Below are 22412 nucleotides of genomic sequence, written 5' to 3'. Positions count from 1 at the left end.
CTTCAGATCCTAGACAAGCCCCCACGTGTAACAGGGTGCCCACCACGCCCCTGCATATCCAGTCCCTTGGCCCCGCTCCTCATGGACTCAGGGACACTCCAAGCAGGTGCAACTCCCAGGCTCTTTATTTGTGTCCGTTTCCCACCACCAGTTTCCTACTATATACAGGCTATTTACAATGGCTTGGCCTAATACAGGCCTGGTCAGCAACAGAGTAGCAGGCTCCTACCTCTCCCTGAGCCTCCTGGTCTCCATCCCCCTTTTCACTCACTGCCTCCCAGCCTTATAGCTCCTGCCTAATGAGGCTGGCAGATGCAGTCAGTGACTAGGCAAACCCAGGCTATTTACCCAGCCCCAACCCATTCCCCCCGATTGGGGCTGGGGTGGCAGGCGCTGATTGAGGCTTCCCCAGCAGTGCCCTGCCACAAGCCCTAGCTGGGCTCTGTGGAACGAGTGGATGGCAAGTAGCCACATCACTGCTGGAGCTGCCAACAGGGGTCAGTGGCGGGGGGGGGGGGACGGACATGTTGGAGAGGCAGGGTAGGAGACATTTGATTGACTGCTACCTGTGCTCTACCCAACGCCTCAGTTCAGAGCCAGGCGCTGTGTGTTTTCACAGCACGTAATACAGTGGGGGACTTGATCCTGACTGGGGCCTTTGGAGCTTACTACCGTAGAAATAAATAGTAGAAGAGAGCCCCATCCTTGCTGCAGGGGCTCGGTGATGGGCCGTCCCTGTTCTCGATCATTGATCACCAACCCCATCCTCACCGCAAATACTTCCCTCCCCACTGAGCGCCATCAGGCACTGGCAAGCCTTTTTCTTTCAGTGTCTGAAGAGATACCTGACATAATTGCTACCATGAACCCAACAGCATCGTTCCACCGGAGTCCCCCTGCAACCAGGCACCCACGTTTCATGTATCCACTATACCCAGCAGCGGCCCACCTTGTCGTCTGCAGGGGACTGTCCTTGAGACCCGTCTTTTTCTCTTAGTATGAATGCCTCACCCTCTCCATTTCCATCCCATCTTTCATTCCTGTACACTCCAGGTTCTTATCCCTCTCCCCATGACAAATCTCTCTCACACACACTCTGCCTGACTCTTTCTTGGTCAACAACCCCATCTCCAACTTCCTTTCCTCAGCAAGATGCAGGAGCTGGTGGTGACCTTCTCTCCCACCTCATCCCTTTGGGTCAGTCTTTTTCCCTTATACATGACTGTCCCATTCTGGTGCGGGGGAGGGGGGGCGGCAAGGGACAATGGCCTTCTTCTCTTGGCTCACAGATCTCTCTGTTCTCTTCCTACTGGGCTGTAATGTGGCTTCCGTTACCATCGCTCGCTCTGGGCTGCTGGAGTGCCTCACACCTGATCTTGGCTCTTCAGCACTGGCTGCTCCTGGTGTTATTGCTGGTGGTGGAATTACCGCTTCTCCTTCTCCTTTCTGCTGTGGAGCCTCCCAAGGGCCAGTCTTGCCGTCTTCTCTACCACATCATCTCCTCAGCCTATCATTGTCACAGACAATAAAGCCCATTCCTCACCCCTTCTCCATTCCTGTGTCTTCTCAGTCCCCCTTAGTCATGCTCACCTTCCTGCCTCCCCCATCCCTGCCCCTCCTTTCCCCTCACTGTACCTGGCCTGCATGGCCACCTATGTGCATTGTTACCATTTCTCTTATGAACATCATGGCTCTTTCGTTCCAATCCATTTTTTGTCTTTCACTTGCTCTCTTTTGCTCCATTCAACCCTCCTTTCCACCTCTTGCTTTAAATCATTTTGTGAGACTGTATTGGGAGGGACCGACATAAAAACGAATGCCTTTGTATCATATCCTGCTCAGTGGAGAAATGGTCCCCTTCAGGTTCCAGCGATTGACTAAATGGCCGTGTTTGTGAATGCTAAATTCACTTAATGACATACCTTCCCTGGGATGCCCTTGTTCCAATAAAATATATTACCTCACCCACCTTGTCTCTCTAGCCTAGGGACTAATTCTGCTACCTCTTAGTTTGAAAACTCATTGGGGGGAGACCATCTCTTTATTCTCCCTGCAGAAGGTCCTGCATGCCTACAGTGGATGCTGCTAAGATGTCAGCATTTACCGGTGCTTGCCACACAGTGGTAGCTGAGCTTATCATAGTTTTCCCCTGTATTTAGGAAGTCTCCATGTTATCTCTGTAGCAAAGACTGGCAAATGTTTGCTTTTTATCACAGCATGGACTGATTAAACAAATGATAAATCATAGCAGGTAACAATGTAATAAGGACAATAATGCCTCATCTTTATTTTTTCAAATCCTCTGAATGAATTGTTGACCTCAATTTGGCATGTGAAGGCAGACGACAAAGGCCACTGGATAAGGTCCTGTGTGAATCATGGAAAGAAATAAAGAGATTTTTATTGACCAGGAATGGCAATAAACAAACAAGGAGGAGGTAAATTTCACAGTGTGTATTACAGGTTAACAGAGAAGGCGAGGAGAAGATTAACAGAGTCTTTCATTTTCTTTTTTTTTATTATGTATATTTTCATTAGAAAACAACCTTAAACAGCTAAGAATAGTTTTCTAATAAAACACCAGCTCATGAAGAGCACTTAGAAGTTTCCATTTGGGATTCAGGAGACTGACAGGACAGTAACACAGTCAGAATGGTCATTCCTTGGGGCAAATCCCTCCCTTTTGGCTGAGTTTTAAGCCTAACATTGCAGCCTGAAGTTCCCCTTTGGTTCCTGTTAAAAATCAGGGTCCCAAACCCACAGACGTCTCCATAGAGACTCTCTAATGAAGTGTTTTCATATGGCCACGCAGTTTACTTTCAACACTTTGTGTATATCTTGATTCATACAGGGCCTTATTAAAGGACTTCAGTGATTCAAGAAGGGACGTGTCACCCCCGGGACAGATCCCTCTTTAGTAGAGGATCAGATTGCAGCCCTCCTGAGGGCCTTCAATGGGACTAAAGTGTGATTCAGAGCAGGTGCAAAATTGGCCTATTTGTTGTAAGTACACATGAATGGGGCTGTTGTGGTGGGGGGCAGGGGAAGGAGATGCCGTTTGCTTCCCCCCCTCTGGCTGCTCTCTTTCTTCCCTCCTCCTTAACTGGGAAAGGATGAAAGTCCTGAACTGGGTCAGCATATTGCAATGTGCCTGTCCGTTAGCTGGTGTCTTCACGGCGATGAAAGGGGGAGGTTTTTACCTCAGGGTAACGGTGTAAGCTATCCCAAGGTAAAAACACAGTGAAGACAAAGCACTTTACTGTGAGGTAAATGACCTCATGATAAAACTAAAGTGCCTTCTCTTCACTGTGTTTTTACCTCAGGATAGCTTATGTGCATTACCCTGAGGTGCACCTCCTCCTCCCCCACTGTTTATAGCAGTGAAGACAAAGCCTAAGTGTGAAGCTGTTCCAGATTGGAAAGCCAGGCCCCACCAGAGCCTGGTTCTGTTGGACACACCAGTTTAAGGGAAGTGGAGAGAGGTTTGTGTCTCCATCAAGGAGAAGGAGGGCTCTCCATACCCCTTGTATCAAAGAGCTACTTTGCCATTCAGTGTCACTGATCCTCACATTGGAGGGGACAGTGAGGATGAGGATGTGATGGGTGAGAGGAAGGAAGGAATAAAAACGTGTAGGATCCAGGGCAAAATTCTCCAACCACAGATTCAGAGAAACCCCCAATTTCTCTCTCTCACGAGATCAAAGGCACAGGCAGTTTTAGGTCAGCTGGAGTTGTGCACACCGTTCTTGTTCAGTTGAAAACTGACTCTTGAGAGCAGAGCTGGGGTAAGGAGATTTGGTGGGCTATGTAGCTATCCTCTTGTGTGGGTAGGAGAGAAGAAACCAGAGCCACCAGAACAGGCAACAGAAAATTTACAGGGGAAAAATGAAAAGCTGGGTAATCAAGGGCCTGCTGTGCTGAATGGAACTGCTCCTCTTAGAGGTAGCTCTGCTAGCGTCTTTGAACACAAAAAGGGTGGATCACATAGAGGTGGTAGCCACGTTCCTGGCCCCTAAAGGCCTATGATGCTTTTGATGAAGATTGGTGTCAGGTACATGCTGTTTGTGGGGATGAATACACTCTCCCATCAGTAGAGCTTTAAGGATTTCTGACAGCACCCTTTACCGCAGTTGGGTGACACCTGGTTTTTGTAGTTACCAGTGCCCCTCTGGTGACCGAATAAAAATACTTCCTTGACTTTCATGATACTTTTGAACCACCTTGACATCACTGCAAAGGATGCTGGTATGACATCATCACAAATGACATTTTGATATCACCACCCTCCTGCGATGGCACAAGGTGAAAGGTGCACTTGGTGGTTTATAAAGCCAGTGAGCGGTGAAAGCAGCTGCCGTCATCACTGGTGAAAACACTTCGGATGGACACAGGAACACCGTTGCTGGCTTTGACCACCACTCGGAGGAATTCTCTGGTCACTTGGTGGAAATCTGAGCTCTAGGAAGGCTCTGTGGCTTTGGAGGCCACAATTGCTCAAGACTGGGCACTGGACAGGCAGCAAAATAAAAATAATATCCTTGTTTTGTTCTATACAGAAGGCCTTGGTGTGTAGCAGTAACAAAATGTAGTGAACAGTCTCTCCTTACTGCTTGGCTCCTTTTTTGTTTATTTATTCAGTTCTCTATGCTCTGAATAACATCATCTTTCTCAAGAACACTTGGAAGAGCAGGTTGCTTATAGGGGTAGGTAGTAAACAACCTGAAAACAACACTGTCAATGTGGCATAGAAAAAAATCTCCCTTATTCTTGCCCCATGTTCACCTCTTGTCAATAAACTTGTGACTTGTATGGTTCCAAGCGTTTGTGCTTTCATACCGTTGTGCTTGCTTGAGTATGGCTCAGATAATTTCAAGGGGCCGTTAGTCTATGATCCACTGCACTTCAAGTCCCAAGTATCTCTCTCTGTCTGTCTCACACACACATTGAGTGAACATTTAATCAATGATTGGTCAAGAATCCCATGCAAGGATTTCTTTTCTCCTTCTGTCTGCCTAGAGCAGGGGTAGGCAACCTATGGCACGTGTGCCGAAGGCGGCACGCGAGCTGATTTTCAGTGGCACTCACACTGCCCGGGTCCTGCCCACCGGTCCGGGGAGCTCTGCGTTTTAATTTAATTTTAAATGAAGCTTCTTAAACATTTAAAAAAATCTTATTTACTTACATACAACAATAGTTTAGTTATATATTATAGACTTATAGAAAGAGACCTTCTAAAAATGTTAACATGTATGACTGGCACGTGAAACTTTAAATTAGAGTGAATAAATGAAGCCTCGGCACACCACTTCTGAAAGGTTACCGACCCCTGGCCTAGAGTAAGGTCCTGCATTTTTCTATCTACCTAATTAACTTCTGTCAAGACTTTTTTTTTTAGGTTCAATAAACTAAACATTCGTTCACGGTTGTTTTTTCCCCCTCTCAAGAAGAGTAATAGTTTTGTAAACTTGTAATTCTGGTTCTGGAAGAGGAAACTTCATTCTCTATTCAAAGAACAAATTCACCCACTGAGTTGGAGGTAAGTTGAATAATGAACCAAGATATTTTTGATGTTTTTGTTAACAGTGCAGAAACTTGATGGTCTTTTCTACTTGTATACAGTGTGATAGATGTCAGATCAGACACTGCTCCATCAACTATGCTGTGTCAAACTCACATCACTGGAAGCCATCAAATGGTTACTATTGTAAAGGAAACCATTGCTTTATTCAGTACATCTCCCTTAAGCGTTGAAGTGGAGGGAGATGGTCAATACAGTAGGTTCCTGCATTAGTTGTTTATCTCTGGATTCTAATGTGCTTTTGGTCACAAGTGCTGGTTTCAAAACACTACAGATATTTATCCATGTTGCACAATCATCCTATAGTTTATGCTGTAGGTATCTCTGCTCATGAGAAGCTGCGGTCTGGGCAGGCAGGTTTTGCCACAGAGCAAGAGATCTGCACTGGCAAAAGGAATCTGACAATGCGGGGGTGGAATAGCAGGGAGCGCATCAAGTCATAAGTGGGGCGCATTGATACTGGGGGTTAGGGTCTCTTGGCACTAACTATTAGGGCAGATGCAGTGCTGGTCCCAAGGAATCAGTCCCTCTGGATATTCCAGTGTTTACACTGATTTTCCCTCACTGTGCGTAGCTGACGAATGCTAAGAGGAACTGCTGGTAACATGCTGGCATTATAATGAAATGGGAAGAGGAATTAGTTGGCTCACTGGCCTTGTGCTCTCAGCTGCAATGCAGGAGTCCTGGGTTTGATTGCTGGTCCCATCTCTCTGGCTCCATGGGGTGGCAGTGCTATGGAGGCAGATTGCTTATATCCTGAGTGAAGGTGAGCTACCTCCTTGAATACTTTGTCCTCCTGGTCAGAGATGCTGCATTACGGCATTGTGCTCTCGGTGTCGCTCACCCTGTGGTGAGATACCCAATGCCCTACAAGACATGCGGCACGTCCATTGGAAAAAAAATCAGGCCTCTCCCTTGAAAAGAGGGCCAGCTGGCAACTGTACATGGGCAGCGGCCCTCAAGATGGTCTCCAGCCGATGGCTTTCTCAGCCAGAAGGAGGTTGGCTGTGATATGGGGCCTACTGGAGGAATTGGGGTTTGAAGGAATCCTCAGGGATCTGGCAAGTCTGAGGAGGTTTGTTCCTGTTTCCCTGAGTGAAAATACAGTTAGTAGCTAATACCTTTCCTGGCTTTACTGTTTCTTCCCCGTACAAAAGATTGGCATCAGTGTCCCTGATCCAGAATAATGCCAGAAGTACACATCTCTTGGGACATTTGTGGCAACAGCGATGTGCTCTTCTTCAGGGCCTGGCCACAGGTGCAGGACGATACAGGTTCATCTTCAAGGCCCAGTAGAAAAGCACAGGCCTAGTGTTATTAAAGCAAGGCAAAAGGGAAATTCAGTCATGTGTCTTGAGAGCCAGCCCACCGGTGCTGACATTTGAAACAGGGAATGGAGTGTTTTATTGGCTTTCTGGGCTTCACAACCAATCTGGTCCTGTGGGAGCTGATTGGCAGCAGGAAACTGTGAGTTTCAAAGTGACTATATATTGAAAAAACAAAACACCCCAAGGGCTGTGAGTCCTGACCAGAGGGGGGTCAGAAGAAGCAGAAGCCTCTTAGACCCCCTACTACAGTCAAAGTGTGTGCTTGTGCTCTGGTGGAGGAGGTGGGAGGAATGGGCTTGAGGGTGGGTGCTTGGTGGAGAGACTGGAAGAGCAATGGAGGCTTGTGGCCCGCACTGAAATTTTGGGCGCAGAGGATAGAATTGAGAGAACTCCCACGGAGAAAAACCTCTCCAAAAAGGCAGTAAGTGACCCATGAAAGCTGACAGAAAATCAGGAAACTGTAACAAAATGTGAGAATTAGCAGGACCACGAATCATTTCAGACCCCTCGTCTCTCCGTCAGCCGTCTCTGACTGTTTCACCGTGCCATGAAGCACAAGAGCACAGGAATGCCCGATGGGGGTTTCGCCACTACCCCACCCCACCCCGAGAAACAGCTGTTGAGTTCTTTGCAAACAGCATTATCGGAGGGAAGCAGCGTTCGCTGCCTTGTAAGAATCAGGTTAAAAATACAAACAAGAACTCTTTGACAACAAGGCAAAGTGAAGAGTACTTGAAAGAGAAGGCAAGACGAGCAGTGACCTGTGGGTGGGGCGATGCCAGGGAAGGGATGCCTTCCATAGAACAGCTTTGTGTAGCTCTGTTACCTTGTCCCTTCTACCCTCTGCAGACCCCCTCCAGTCCACGGTGTGTTTTGCGTGGCTCCATTTTTGCAGTTTTTATTGTCCTGCCTAGGAACAGAAATGGAGGGATGGGGAGGAGAGGGGGGGAAGGGAGGAGAGAAGAGCGCATTCTGTCATGGAACACAGATGCTGACTGCTATTGCTGCCATCCTCAGAGACGCTCCGAAAAATAATAAAAAAAACCCCAAATGTGCACTCATCGCTCTCAGACCAGCAGCCTAAATGTTCATAAACTCAGAAGCACTTTGCTCAGGAATAAACTGCTCTGAAAACAGAGGTTCCAATTACACCTGGCTTCTAGGAGAATGTGCTGGTGGTGGCAGCCCTCTGAATGAAAGAGAAGATCCTGACCGCTAGTTCAAACAGGAATTATTTTGGGGCAGTTCTCTGGCCCGTGTCATACAGGACGGCAGACTAGATGATCACAGTGGTCCCTTCTGGCCTTGGGAGTCTATGAATCTGTGCTTAAGAAAGTGTTATAATTAATTTCCAACTTCCTTGAGCTAATGTCTTATCTACCTAGGTACTTAAGTGCTCCTTGTCACCATAGTATCTGATGCCCAGTCATTGATGAACTTGGCAAACCTGCAAGTTCTGTTCATTTGGTTTGGCTATTAAATAGCTGAAACAGGTCTTTGATTCTTAAACCAGAAGGTCACCGTCTCTGACCCTGGGCTCCGTAGCATCGTCAGTAAGCCAAACAAGAGGACTTTCCACCCATGAGGGGGGCTGCGGCCACTCAACAGCACAGACCCAGACAGGCCAGTTGTAACTGGAAAATGTATTTCTAAGCCCATTGCATGGAAAGCACGTGTATAGAAAATGTTGTATCAAATCCATGACCAAGTAGGACCATGTGGTTGTCCCTATGCTGCACAGTACAGCCACTCAGACTGTCATGTGACAGTGGGGGTGGGATAAGACAGCACCCTACCACTGCAGAAAAAGGGGACTCTCTGGTAACAGTATAGGGGCTATGATACACCGAGCTGAGCAGTTTGAAATTTGTCCAGCAAAGGGCAGTGGGTGCCCATTCCTGCTAACCAGCTGATTGCTCTCTATTTTACACACACTACCGTATCAGGTCAATGGGCTTTGCAAACACTGAGTCTCACAACACCCCGGTGAGGTAGGTAAGTATTATCATCCCCATTTTGCAGATGGGGAACTGAGCCAGAAAGATTAAGGGACTTGCCCAAGGCTACAGAGAGAGTTGGTGGCAGAGCTGGAGTGAGCTGACTCCATTCTGTGCTCAGCCCACCAGGCCACGCCTCTCTTTCATGGTGAGATGTGCTTCTGACCTTATAAACTCCCAACCTGCTAACCCCAGTGAAAGGAATTTGGTTTTCCTTATTACAAAATGGGAGTTGGAGGGGGATCAGATGACACTACTTAATAGTATGTCTGACAACCCCCACCCTGTCAGAGCATCACAAGCAGCCATCTTTTGTGACAAGGACACTGCCCTTTGGAAAAGCCCCTGGGCATGAAAAGGCTGCTGTGTTCCCTTGCTTTAACCAGACTTTGCCGCAGGAGTAGCCCCATAAGAGACATGCTCCCGACAGCACCTTTCAGAGGTCATCAAAACAGCCCCGACCCCAACCAAAAGCACTCTTTGGTAGACAGTGAGATAGGTCAGCGCTACGGACACTGGCCTCCCAGCAATCATGTTTGTTTGCCTGACTCCTCATTTCATCAGCTGTCTTGGGATTAAGTCTTATCTCCGGGCAGAGCTCAACTCGGCTGGGGTTTCAGAACCCACACGTCATCTGCCATAAAGCCACCCGTTCTGGTACATTCTGATATTCAAAGGGACACTGTCAAGCAATGGAGGCCCAAAAATGTGACCTTCCTTAAAATGCTTATCTCTTCTGAGTGCTAAATTGCTTTCAGGCCTGGGCGCCCAGAGTTCATCAGCTAACTCCATATGTAGAGGCATGAATCAAAGTGAAATCACATGAATCAACTCCCATGGCTCCAACAGAAGCTGCAAGAGGCGCTCAGATACCATGGTGAAGGATGGTAATATAAACCCCTAAGACAGGAGATCCCCAGCGCAGCTGAAAATCACGCTGCTTTCGTTCATCTGCTTACATATGGGTTTTGGTGGCTAACTCCAGGCACCAGGTTTGACCACTGTGGCGTTAGTTATTTTTGATTTGCTGTGCCGTTGCTCCAAAACCAGTTAACACTCTGCATTGTCATGGTTTCTTCTCTTCTACCGCAGCAGCGATGCTAACAAAACAGCTCTGTTCTCCAGGGCTGTGATGCAGCACCGTCAGCAATGCTGGGGCACATAAAAGTAAACAGGGCCCAGATACATTTGACTTCCTGCTGCAGTAGACGGGGAGGAGAGGGACAGGGTGGGGGAGGGCACAGTAGGACAAGGGCCTGGCCAGGGAAGAACAGTGTGTGCCAAATGGAAAAGGACAAAAATCAGTAGGGAAATAATTTTTATTTTCAAGCTTTTAAGAGAATATGACAAACGATGGCGAGTAAAAAAGCCCCTAAAAACTATTTAAAAAGTACTTGACAGTGTCCCTTTAATACCCACAAATGATTCAGCCATTGTGCATTGAAAGAGGATGTTTCTGAAGAGCAATTGGTACTTTCATGGATAGCTCCTAGAGAAGGAGACTTATTAAAAGCATAATATATTCACTCAGGGACTGTGCTCCCTCTTCAGACTAAGTCTTTGTTAGCTCATCATTTAGTCTTTTCCACTCAGTCGTTCAGCAAACTGGATATCAAGGACTTAACCTATAAGATTGAGTGAGACTCTCTTGCAAATTGAGCAGCAGGGATATAAAGATTAAAAAAACCCTCTCTTATGAGAGTCTGATCACAGATGCAGGAGAACGCTGTGGAGATGGGATTGGCCTAATGTAATCAATTGGGGGTGATGGGGTAGGAGAGGAAATTAACCCAGAGCAACCCCCTTTCTCAAAGTCTGCCTGGAGGATGGTTTTTGTGAGCGGGAAGGTTTGAATGTGGGATTTGGGGTCAACGGACCAGTGCTTGTGCTTCAAACTCCCACACCGCCTTTGTACAAACTTTGCCAGAAAAAATGTCTGTCAAACCCTCTCCCAACGCCATTCTCCAAACCCCTTGGCGATTTTTTGTTTTGGTGAAATATGGACGGGTTTTTTTTTTTAATATTAAAACTGAAAAATCCCCAGCCACTTCAGCGGCAATACTCTATCGCGAGTAATCCAGGGCTCCGGAATGATTTATGAAACAAAGCGATGACTCAGATCCCTGCTTAACACAATCTGAAAACTCCTCCGAATACGTCGCTTCCGTCATTCCCCTTCTGTTTGTAACCATCCCACACTGTGTGTGTGTGTGTGCGTGTGGGGCGTGTGTGTGTGTGTGTTTGCAGAACATTACCCATCCCAGCTAATAGAACTTGTAAGACATGCTAATACCGGCTGTTCCCCTGCTTCCCCCAACCTCCACCTAGTCAGTTGTTAGTCCGTATTGCACTTGTTTTGTTGGTTTTTTTTAAAATAATATTGACTGGCTGGAAAACGTTAACCTCTTTAGCATGTGTGTGCAGCTCTGCCTCCACCTTCTTCTTCCTCAGTTCGCCAAGCGCTGCTTATACGCCTTGTGCAGCTACCCAAAAAATTAAAGGCACACCATGCTTCTCCGCTCTTGAGTTCTTTGTCTCCTTCACTTCGCGTTAAGGCCTCCTGAATTCCATCACTCAGACTGTTGTGACCCTCATGACGAGCTCTCTGTTAGTGCTAGACTGGCTTCTCTGTTCGTGAGGCCTGAGCTGGCTGAGTATATGCAAGATGGTGTAAGCACAGTGGTGGTCAGACAGGGTGCCGGTGGCGTGGCTAGTGCCCCGGACCCCGTTGTCGGCTGGAGCGGAGTTGCTGGCTGTACCACCGGTGGAGGACGAATGGTTGGTTTGGGAGGAGGTTCGGAGGTTTGTCCTGGTCCCTGTTTTTTGGTCCTCCATGTCTTTTGTTTTGTCATAGTTCAGCACTTTCCACTGCTGATTTACCGCCTGCCACCGTTTGAAAATCCGGTAAACCGATGGCCCTTCGTGTATTATTAGACCTGGAGGGAAGGCAAAAAAACCAAGAGAAACTTTAGAGAGAAGCTGTAAACAGCTCAGCATCACTCCCTCTAGCTGCCTGCTTAGTGGCCCATGAACACAGCTCTCTTGGTCAGTGTGCATTCTACGATAAATCAAGGTTTTTAATTACTGACTGGCAGAGCACAAGTCCTTCTGCTCAGCCGGACCGCCTTCCACCTGAATTAAACAGATCACAGTTTGATCTCAGCAGTCAGCAAACAGGTCTTACATGCTGCAGGATGGCTTATTCTGTACAGCACAACAATATCCCTTTACCAATGCACCTCTTGGTTTGATCCCATCATACATGCTGTTGGTCATGACTCAGCTGAAAATGTGCGCATGGGGGGTGTAACTGGAATCTATGTTCTGTGCTGACATCACATGTATGAGTAACTCAAATCTAGTCACATGCATAGCAGCAGAAGGGCAGTGGGTGTCTAGTGTCTGGAGCACAGGGTCTGGAAATCAAGACACCGTGGTTCTATTCCTGACTGTCACTGACTTGCTGTGTGATCGCAGGAGAAGGACTTAACTTCTGTGTCTCGGTTATGTCATCTGCAAAATGAGAATAAATGATACGTACTCATCTTTGGAGAGTGCTTTGATATTGATGGATGAAAAACCATGCAAAGTATTCATCATTAGCATTTGCACTAATATTGTGTCTGGGACCGGGTGTGTGTGTGTGTGTTGCTGGAATCTGTCTACCTCCACCAAACCAGCATCAGACATGGATATAACAGAAGTGTGGTCTAGTGGTTAGAGCAGTGAACTGTGACTAGAACTCTTGACTTTTAATCCTAACTGTCTACTCATTCCTGAGACATTAGGTAGGTCAGTTCCGCTCTCTGTGCATCAGTTACGAGGTTTGTCAAATCAGGATAGTAAAAATACTCAACTCCCTTGCAGGGGGATTGTGATAATTAATTACTTAATCTCCATAAATCATCTGGAAGATAAAGTATGAAACCTAAGTGCTAAGTAAGTAGTAGTAATATTCTAAATACGGACTCTATCCAGCTGCTCTGATACCATAGAGAATGGCACAGTATAAATGCCTTGCTAGCTAGCTTGGACAGATATAGATAGATTCCCCACACACTGTACTAGCACATCCTACTGACCTGGGGATAGAAACCATGACACCTCAAACATACAGGCTTAGCTGACATATTGTAACATTATTCAGTAACTCAAATTTCAATCTTGGTCTGAAACACTTAATTTAAAGTAGGATTTTATACAAAAGTAATTCACATGAACCTCCAAATCAGACTTTGTTGGTTGTTGCAGTGGTTCACCCATTACAAAAGCACAACAGCTGTCAGGCTCCTGCAAGCATTCCAACAGACAGATAAACACTGAGACAGGCCAGCACTAGATCGTTCGTTTTTTCTTGGTACTGTTGATTCACTCTGTCTGGGCCACGATCAAGATCAGATCAGGATGAGAGAAGCTCCCAGGTAGATGCCCTTGGGAGCAACCCCTGTTCACCAGCCCATGAACTTTCATGAGCATAAATACAACAGCAGAGAATGAAAGACATAGAATCACAGGACTGGAAGTGACCTCGAGAGGTCACCTAATCAAGTCCCCTGCACTCATGGCAGGGCTAAGTATTATCTAGACCATCCCTGACAGGTGTTTCTCTAACCTGCTTTTAAAAATTTCCAATTTTTAGAGATTCCACCTCCCTCCTAGGCAATTTATTCCAGTGCTTAACCACTCTGACAATTAGGAAGTTTTTCCTAATGTCCAACCTAAACCTCACTTGCTGCAATTTAAGCCCATTGCTTCTTGTCCTGTCCTCAGAGGTTAAGAAGAACAATTTTTCTCCCTCTTCCTTGTAACAACATTTTATGTACTTGAAAACTGTTATCATGTCCCCTCTCGGTTTTTTCTTTTCCAGACTAAACAAACCCATTTTTTTCAAACTTCCCTCATAGGTCATGTTGTCTAGACCTTTAATCATTTTTGTTGCTCTTCTCTGGACTTTCTCCAATTTGTCCACATCTTTCCTGAAATGTGGAATGAGAGTCAAAGTCAAGTTGTGCCAAAGCCTGGAACTTGACCTGGCCACTTGCATTTCACAGTGGGTTTGTAGCCGTAAGTGCTGATTAAAATGACTTCAGTATGAGTGCCAAGCACGCCATTGCAGAAGTACTTATAAGTACAAGTATGCCGTGGAAATAGCGTTTATGTATTTATAAGTAAAAGTATAAGTGCAAGTACTTCCAACTCCTGTATGATAAGAATTAGCTTATCTGTTTTTTCTTTGGACACTGACCCATCACAGAGTTGTTGCTGCAGAAAGGTATCCAAACAGGGGGCCTTATACTTTGGGGTTTCTCCAGACACTTCGAACAAGTCTCCCCACCACTACTGGGCCGGGCCAGGGAGAGAGTCTACCCGTTGCTGGTTGTAGTGATCAATCAGAAGTGAAAGGGGTGGGCTGCCACCCTTCCTGGTTGGTGCAAGAGTTGGAACCTGAAGCTCCCAAGCCAGGACAATGGGTGCTGGAGGCCAACCAGAATCCAGGAGGGATGTGTTTGTTTCAAACACCTATTTTAAAAAAGCACCTGTGGACAAAAAAAATTGTGCTTTATCTACCTTTACGATGTACTTAAGTACTAAGGACAGAATGAAGTATTTTGAAGTGCTCTCCATAGTTGTACTTAACATGGGAATACTGGGCATGTGGAACTGAATTTCATCAGAGAGAAATGATTTATTACCATCACCGATGAACCAAACCTTAACTGTTTTGCCCTCGGTCCAGCAGTCCCCCATTCTATCCGACACCCCAGTGAACTCCATTGGAACATCAGAGTGTTTTGTCATAGCTGGAGATACAGCCAACTGGTTGCACTTCCTGTCTTGAGATGTAAAGCTGCAGCCAACAGGTTATTAGAACAAAAATTTGCTTTAAAAGCTCATCCTAACCTCGAACGGCCAGCTAGACAATGGATGCAGAAGAGCTTGTCTTTCAGAATGTAACTCTGTAGGACCGTCATTTACTATCTCTTTGTCGATTGACTAGCACAATGGACTCTGACCTGGCTGAGGTTGTACTGCAATAAACATGTTAAATACATAATAAAGAGCGCAGAGAGAGTAGGGCATCAGCAGGGGGAAAGATCCGGGATAACTGGAAAGGTTTGGGAATTGCTGAGATCTGGAGACAAGTTACAAACTTACCTAAAGATGCGATAATCAAATGTCACCTACAGGTACAATGTGAAAGGACCCTTTTTCAAACCACGGAGGCCCTATTTGCTTGCAGTTAAATGTGTGCATATCCTCCTGACTGCATTTGCGCATATACGGACCACAACTGCACATGCTGTATAGTGGATATATACAGGTGCCGGTAACCATTTAGCTGCCTAAAAAGACATATGCCTGCACAACTATCTGATCTGCATGCCCAACGGTGGTAGCTGCACTTCCATTGCTCAATGCACAAGTTGCCTTAAGAGAACGAATGGACAACATCCAGTTTAGATCATTGACTTATTAACCAGGACTATGACTGAGTTGTCCACCCACCAGCAATTTTGAACATGGTGTTGCAAAAGATGCCATGAGGTCAGTGTTAGTGCCTAGAGAAATTTGCCAATGGCACTCACTACCACAGCCAATGCCACTCATTTTGGGATTTGTGATAAGCTGGAAACTCTTTGAAAAGTTCACAACATTTTTGAGCAGTTGTGAGCAAATTAAGAGTTTGATGAGAAATGGGTAAAACTGGCCAGTTTCAACTGAGCTGTGCTTTGCTATAGAGGCTTTGGTCCAACCTGATAATCAAAGCATGACTGGGAAGGGATGAAAGTGTCTGCCTGCTATCCCCCAACTGGGATCCCGCATCAGCACTTTTCTGGCATCCAGCTCAGCTTCTGCAGAATTTAAGCTCCAATTTAAATAAAAACAGAGTGTCTAGCCCTCCTGGTTGTGAAGAAAACCTTCTGAATGTGACCTGAAGCAGTGCTTCCGGCATGACGGACAAACGATAGCTCTGGAAGTGCCCCATTCCCCTCAGCGAGACGTTGACTCTGAGACTTACTGACAACACAAGTGTTCACATTGTTAACTATTTCACTGCCGCTCATGTTAAATAAACACAATTGACGATGGAATCTGGTATTTTCTTTGATGCAATTTCTCCTCCCAACTGGCACAACGCGCAGGGCCCCGAACTTTGATTAGCTGCTCACGTCAAAAAAGGCGACAATATTACCAGCTGGCTATTCTGGAACTACGGCGCTCGGACTGTGGGTCCAGTTTAGAGTATCACAGATTTTTTTTCCATCCTGCTTCTTACAAACCACTGAGATTTGAAGCGCTCTAGTCATGGGTCCCCTTGTCTTATCACAACCCAACACCTGACTGTTGTCACACAAAGTCTGATTTTTGTTTCCTCCCTTGAAATACAGTTCAGAACTGTTAACATCAGTCATAGGGCAGGCCCCTGAAACGCAGCACTCCTCCGGGATATTTTGGACAGATTCCACACCCCGACAAGGAAACAGAGACCTCTAAAGCAGCTCTAAAGTGGGTCAGGCCTTGACAAGGGACATTAGATATGTATTTAAATGAGCTGTCTGATCCCTAAAAGAGGATAAAATTCCATCCTGAGCAATGCCAGATTCCGTATTTCTTTGAGATCACTTTAAGCCCTGGGTCAAAGAACCCAAATTGGATATCTTCTCCTCGGCTGTAAAATACCCTCCGTGGAATCAGATCCATTCTCCCAAGCATTAAGCATGGAGCTGGGATTGTAAATCCTCTTTCATTAGCTTACCACAAATATTACTGAACAGCCTGATTCAAGAGGGTAGTTTTAAAAATTCTTGTTTGTTAGCCTTCTAATGATAAATGTCTATGATCTTATGCTGTTAAAAGCATGACGTTGGTGGATCGGTTGTTACGTTGACCGAGCTCCTGTTTTTTCAGGCAATTCTGGCTTCAAAATATTCGTAAAAGTGCAAAATAACTTGTTTTCCTCTGTATTTGCCGGGCTCTAAATTACTTATCGATTTCCCAGCGCCGAGCTCAGGAAGCTGTAAAATTAAAAGGGAACTGAGCAGAGGAGTGGGCAAGGGGCGGAAGTAAAGGTGATTCATTTGAAACAGTAAATTCCAAGAGAGAGCTGGAGTCAGCCAGTTAATATCAAGTTGTAAGAAATTGTATGCTTCCATCAAAACAAATTTGGGTTAAAATATTACTTGAATTCCTGCAGGCAGCTCCAGAGACCCTCCTCCCAGATATATCATCACTCTGAGGATCTTTCTTACTAACTGGGGAGAATCCTCCCAATTCAAGGCCTTTTTTATCTGGAGAAACGTGTAGAAGGAGCCAAATTCTGCTGGAATCTCCCTGTGTTGCTTAGGAGCCATTCCATAAGGCAGAACAGGCAGGTGGGGTTCTGGACCCTCAAGATGCTCCATGGGGAAACTTCATGGACCTCAGGATGCTAGTGGGGGCAGTGCCTCTGCCCTGTCTGCCCAGTCTCCTCACCCCCTGCATCACAGCATGGCTCCCCTCCGTTCCCTACAGGATGATCCTTTCAAAAGCTCCCTCTTCAGGGTGGAAATCTCTGACTTTGCTGGAGAACCATGTTGGGGCACAGAGAAGCCCCAGCTCTGTGGTGTCAACAAGGAGGGGCTCCCGCAGAATCAGGGATGCTGAGGAATTGTTCCTTCCATCCCAACTTTCATACGTGGGGCACCCAGTTTGACTCCCCTTCCCACTTGGTCTGAGAGGCAGCATAAGGCCCTAAATCTAGCACACTGGCTTAGGGCAGCCTGCCACCCCACATGCAAAGAGCTCGTTTTCTTTCCATTAGATGCAGGTTTTCCTACTCTCTATCTCGTTTCCTTATTATCTGACTGAATTCCGTATTCTAGTCAGGTTCTCATTCCATGCTCACCACCGTGGTATTTGAGCACGTGTATGGCCCCAGACCTGTGCCGAGAGAGAATATTCATTTATTATGTCATAGCGTCCAAAAGAGAGCGCATTCCCTCACAACGCAGATAAACCCACCACTGGGTAGGCAGCTGGTGCATTGTGACCGCTGCTTACCATGCTACCCATAATTATCTCATTGTTACCTTGTCCTTTCCCTCTTTGTTGTATCAACCTGTTGCCTCTTGATTTTATATTTAGATTGTAAGTTCTTCGGGGCAGAGACCACCTTTTTGTTGTGTTTTTACAGCACCCAGCACAACGGGGCCCTGATCCTTGGCTGGGCATTGCTCCTGTAATACAAATAATAATCATAAATGATCCCTGCTCCAAGGCACTTACAGCCTAGTTTCTGCTCAGACACAAAGAGGCCATTAAAGAAGGGGGCGAAGGGGCTGGATGGACAGACTTACATCAATAACATTTCACAAACACTCAGCAAAGGCATGAGAGGAGAGGCTCATGGAGCACGGGTTTGGATCATTCACTCCTTGAAGAAGGAATCGGTCTTGTTTTATTTATCCAAGATCCTGATTTCAATCATGTTGTTTTCGTCCCCAAATAGTCAGAACTGGGGAGGTTTCTTTTCCTTGACCAAATAACTCTCCGCCCCACCCCAAAGCTACTACGACTGACAACCTGCACCCAAGAGAGGAAGAGACTGCTCCAGTTGAAGAGTGAAATGGCCCCAGTACAACAGTACTTGGTGGGCCAAGGCTGGAATGGGAGCTCGGACGAAGGCTCTAGTTCAGGACAGAGTGCATTGGCATGGCCACATGTGGGCCCAGAACTAGACTAGTACGGAGGTCGGTTTGCAGCTCAGCATTGGCAGTGGGTGTTGCAGGTCAGGGCTGGTGTATATTGGCAAGGGAGGGGTAAGCTTGCAAAACCAGGCTGTGCTGCACCCGTCTCCAGCCAGCGCTAATACATCTCGCTGTTCTGAGCAGACCATTCAAAGCAACGACAGGGAAACCGCTGTCACGTGATTTGTAACAGTTCATTTCCACACATCAGGAGCCTTCGTAACACGTTATCTCACCATGTCCCTCCTCCTCAATTTTCCCCTCCCTGCTATTGTCTGTTTCACTCACTTGCTGTGCCTTGTCTCATGGGAGATTGTGAGTTCTTGGGGCTACGGACGCTTCCCAGTTGTGTATCTGTATTTACCTTTAGAGCAGCACATTTCTCCCACAGGTGTCCCATTTACATCATCCCTAGCCAGCATGATGGTCTGTTTTACTGAGGCCAGGGGCGGCTTTGGCGCCAGGGGAAAGGTCTCGGCTGAGATCTATACAGTCAGCATCCGAGCAGGGCTGGGCCAAGTCAACCCAGCCATCCTGGGAGATGGGGCATTTCCTCCTGGGATTTCGTTCCAGAGAGATGCCAGAAAACACTTTATCCTCTGACCACATCAGCCGCCCCTCCTTGAATCCCTTCCCCTTCTGAATCAATTTCAAGCTCTTTCGCCCTGATTTCCACAGCTCCTTGCAGCTCACTCCTCACTTACCTCTCTGCCCTCCTCTCATCCAGCATCTCCTCTCACTACTTGTGCTCTTCCATAGGTTCTGTCCTAACTGCTCTCTGTGTCTTCTTCTCCCACACCATGTTCTGCATCTGGAACAGCTTCCAACTGTCCAGGAGGGAGGTGCCCTCCCTCTCCTCCTTTCAGTCTCTCCTTAAACCCTTTCGGGAAGCTCTTATGGTCCACTGATCTGCCCACCAGGGATCACTCTGTGTACCAGGAATCTTGTCCGGTGTATTGTGTTTGCCTGAGCTAGAGGGTGAGCTCCACAGGGCAAGTTGGCAGGGTTTGTAAATCTCTGTGTTCTTAAGACTGCTTTGTGAACAGTCTTTACTCGCTATTTCACAGTACAAAGAAAGCTGCTCCCCCGTGACTCACACAACGCGTGTCGGGGGTATGTGGTTCAGGATGGAGACGAATGAGTGAGCCTCTCAATGATACCCCAAAGCAGGGTCACCTTTTCAGATGAGGTGCTTATGGGGACTCTTCCTTTCTTGCAAAGCCTTTGGGTTCCAATATGGCTCCTCCACAAAGGCTCAGACAATACAGTGAAGGCATGGTTCCCAACCCTGGCAGCTGCTGGCTCTAAGCCACATCCCCTCACTCCCTGCTTCCTCTGCCATAGGGTGGAACTCCGTGAGCAGCAGGTCCCTTCTCAGAAGCCGTCACATCACAAGCAGAGAACATTACAGCCCCTAATGCCTACCCTTAGTTTCAGCTAGAGGCTAAATCCTGACAACTGAGAGATTAATCCAATGTGTCGAGATCTCAAAGGGTTGCAACACTTCCTGCTCCACAAGGAGAAAAATCATTACAAAGCATGTGTGCGTGTATACTTTAGTTTGCAGGATGCTACCGAGGCAAGGGACACAGTTTCCAGGCAATGACAACATAACGGCTTGCAGTCATCTAGTGCCTTCCAAACTGATACATATACTACACATCCTGGGAACGCTTTGCCCGCCACTGAGCGGCAGAAGCAATTAGTGGCAACCTACACAGATGTTTGGGATGGGAAACAAAGAACATTTTAGCCAACTGAACCTGAAAGGGGAATTGAGAAGGCAGATTGGAATCACCCACCTCGGAATTTGTACAGGATGCTGGGGCTAGCAGCTGCTCGCGTGAGAGGTGCCAGGGGAGCGTTCTTGCCCGTAAGCGGTCAGACGCGCGGTGTGACAGCTCATTTGAAAGGTGGCACGTCAGCCGCACGGCACCCCTTAACTGGGGCAGCGGTTCAGGGCTGACTTGGAAGAGAGAGCTGAATTGCTTCCACCACTTCCTGGAGCAAAAGTGTGTGTTGCTAAGGGGGGGTGTCTCTCCACCAAGATTTGACTGGGCCCAACCCAGCTGTGCTCGAGAGATCACAGCAACCCAGCATAGTTTGTTTGCAAGCTACAGAGCCAGCTCTCTGCAGGATGCCACACCTGGAAGGGGAGCTTTAAGGGACACACAGCAGCATGCACAATGACTATTGGGATCCCCCACACACATACACGGAGTTGGGAGTCCGGTTCTTCAGCCTCTACCCACCTGAGCTACAAGCCAGGGCCTATCCTCCCCCTGACCAGAGCACGATTCTCATGACTGTTTTACTCCCTGCTGCTGGCTGGAAGTTAACACCCCCTCAACAAATAAATAAAGCCTGGACACAATAAAGCCGCAGATTAAAGGGCAGTGTGTAGCAACACAGGCAGCAATAAACGAGATCCTTCTCGTACCAAAATGAGAAAACACTCAGGCAGAATGACTTTATTTTCACAATCTTGCAGATTTCCTCCCTCTCCCCCAGCCCCGTAACCTGCAGCGCTCTCTGTTCTACCCACAGCCTGTGCCGTTGTGAAGTCACTGGAATCGTATCTCATGCATTAGTGGGCGGGACTGGAGGGCACAAACGAGCGTGCATGTCGCACTCCCTGTCGGTACCCGGCCTGGCCCGTGGAAGTGAATGATCCAACCAACGGACCAAATTCGGTGATGAATCCTAGTCATGTGCCACCTGAGGCACATTGTGCGTACGCTAAGAAGAAGAGGTGGGCAGAACTGAGCCCAGATCCTTGGGCTGCAATTAGACCAGTTTGAAGAAAGCCAAAACTGCACAGAATGTAGCACGTCTCTCTACATTACTTAATGCCTCATTCTTTGGCTAGGAAAGCTTCTCTTGATCCAGCAAGCAATGACGACTCCCTGCTCCACACAGGCAGCATTCCCTGAGCTTCATTACCAAGTTCATAGAATTGTAGGGCTAGAAGGGACCTCAAGAGGTCGTCTAGTCCAGCCCCCTGTGCTGAGGCAGGGCTAAATAAACCATCCTAGACCATCCCTGACTGGTGTTAGTCCTACCAGTTCTTAAAAACCTCCAATGACGGGGAGTCCACAATCTCCCTGGGAAGCCTGTTCCAGAACCTAATTATTCTTATAGGAACACTCCGGTTCTCAATGAACTGCCTGAGGATGGCAGCATTTCTCATTCCAAAAGGGTGCCGAGCTGGCCAGTATGTTGGATGCAGGAGCCCTGGCATTTCTAATTCAATCAGGTGGCTTCTCTTCCTGTGTCCTGCAAACACCACAAGCCACATGCCTCTGCCATTGGAAGGAGAGGACCGAGGCTGCTGGGGGCGCCAATATGGTCTCTGCAGAAAGATGACTGATGCCTTGATGGGCAATTTCCAGATGAGATGAGTTTAGCAAATCTGGACCTGTTCCCACAAATCCCTCAGCAGCCAGTGGTACTCCTGCCTACAGACTCTGCGGAACATTGACCATACTAATTGCTAGGACCCACCTGTGACAGATCCCCACAACAGATGAGGAACTCACTAATAGTGTCCAAAGGATGAATAGGTCCCAACTAGGGATCTACGATGAGGGATCAGAGCTGAATAACTTGGCTCCTCTCTCTCCCCACTCTTGCCCACGGCGCAGGCTTCTCTCCTAGCAGCGAACGGAACAATAGCACCAAAAGCAGCCCGGGTCCTCCGCGTTGCAGTTGGAGGTGAGGCCCTGCTCCCAAGCTCTCCCGTGCCACTTGGTCTTTGAGCACGGAGTGGATTCTTCCTGCC

General features: G+C 47.3%; 1 protein-coding gene across 1 annotated transcript in view; it reads right to left on the bottom strand.

Moving 5' to 3' along the window:
* Positions 1 to 10204: 10204 nt before the first annotated feature.
* MARCHF4 (membrane associated ring-CH-type finger 4) overlaps positions 10205 to 22412 on the bottom strand; it is a 153074-nt gene continuing 140866 nt past the window's right edge. The window contains exon 4 of the mRNA XM_034786506.1: positions 10205 to 11839. Coding sequence (XP_034642397.1) covers positions 11478 to 11839 — 362 coding nt within the window. The 3' untranslated portion in view covers positions 10205 to 11477. The remainder of the gene's footprint in view (positions 11840 to 22412) is intronic.

Source organism: Trachemys scripta, chromosome 11 (genome assembly GCF_013100865.1).
Source record: "Trachemys scripta elegans isolate TJP31775 chromosome 11, CAS_Tse_1.0, whole genome shotgun sequence".
Classification (NCBI taxonomy): Eukaryota; Metazoa; Chordata; order Testudines; family Emydidae; genus Trachemys; species Trachemys scripta.
This window is presented reverse-complemented; position numbering and strand designations above follow the sequence as displayed.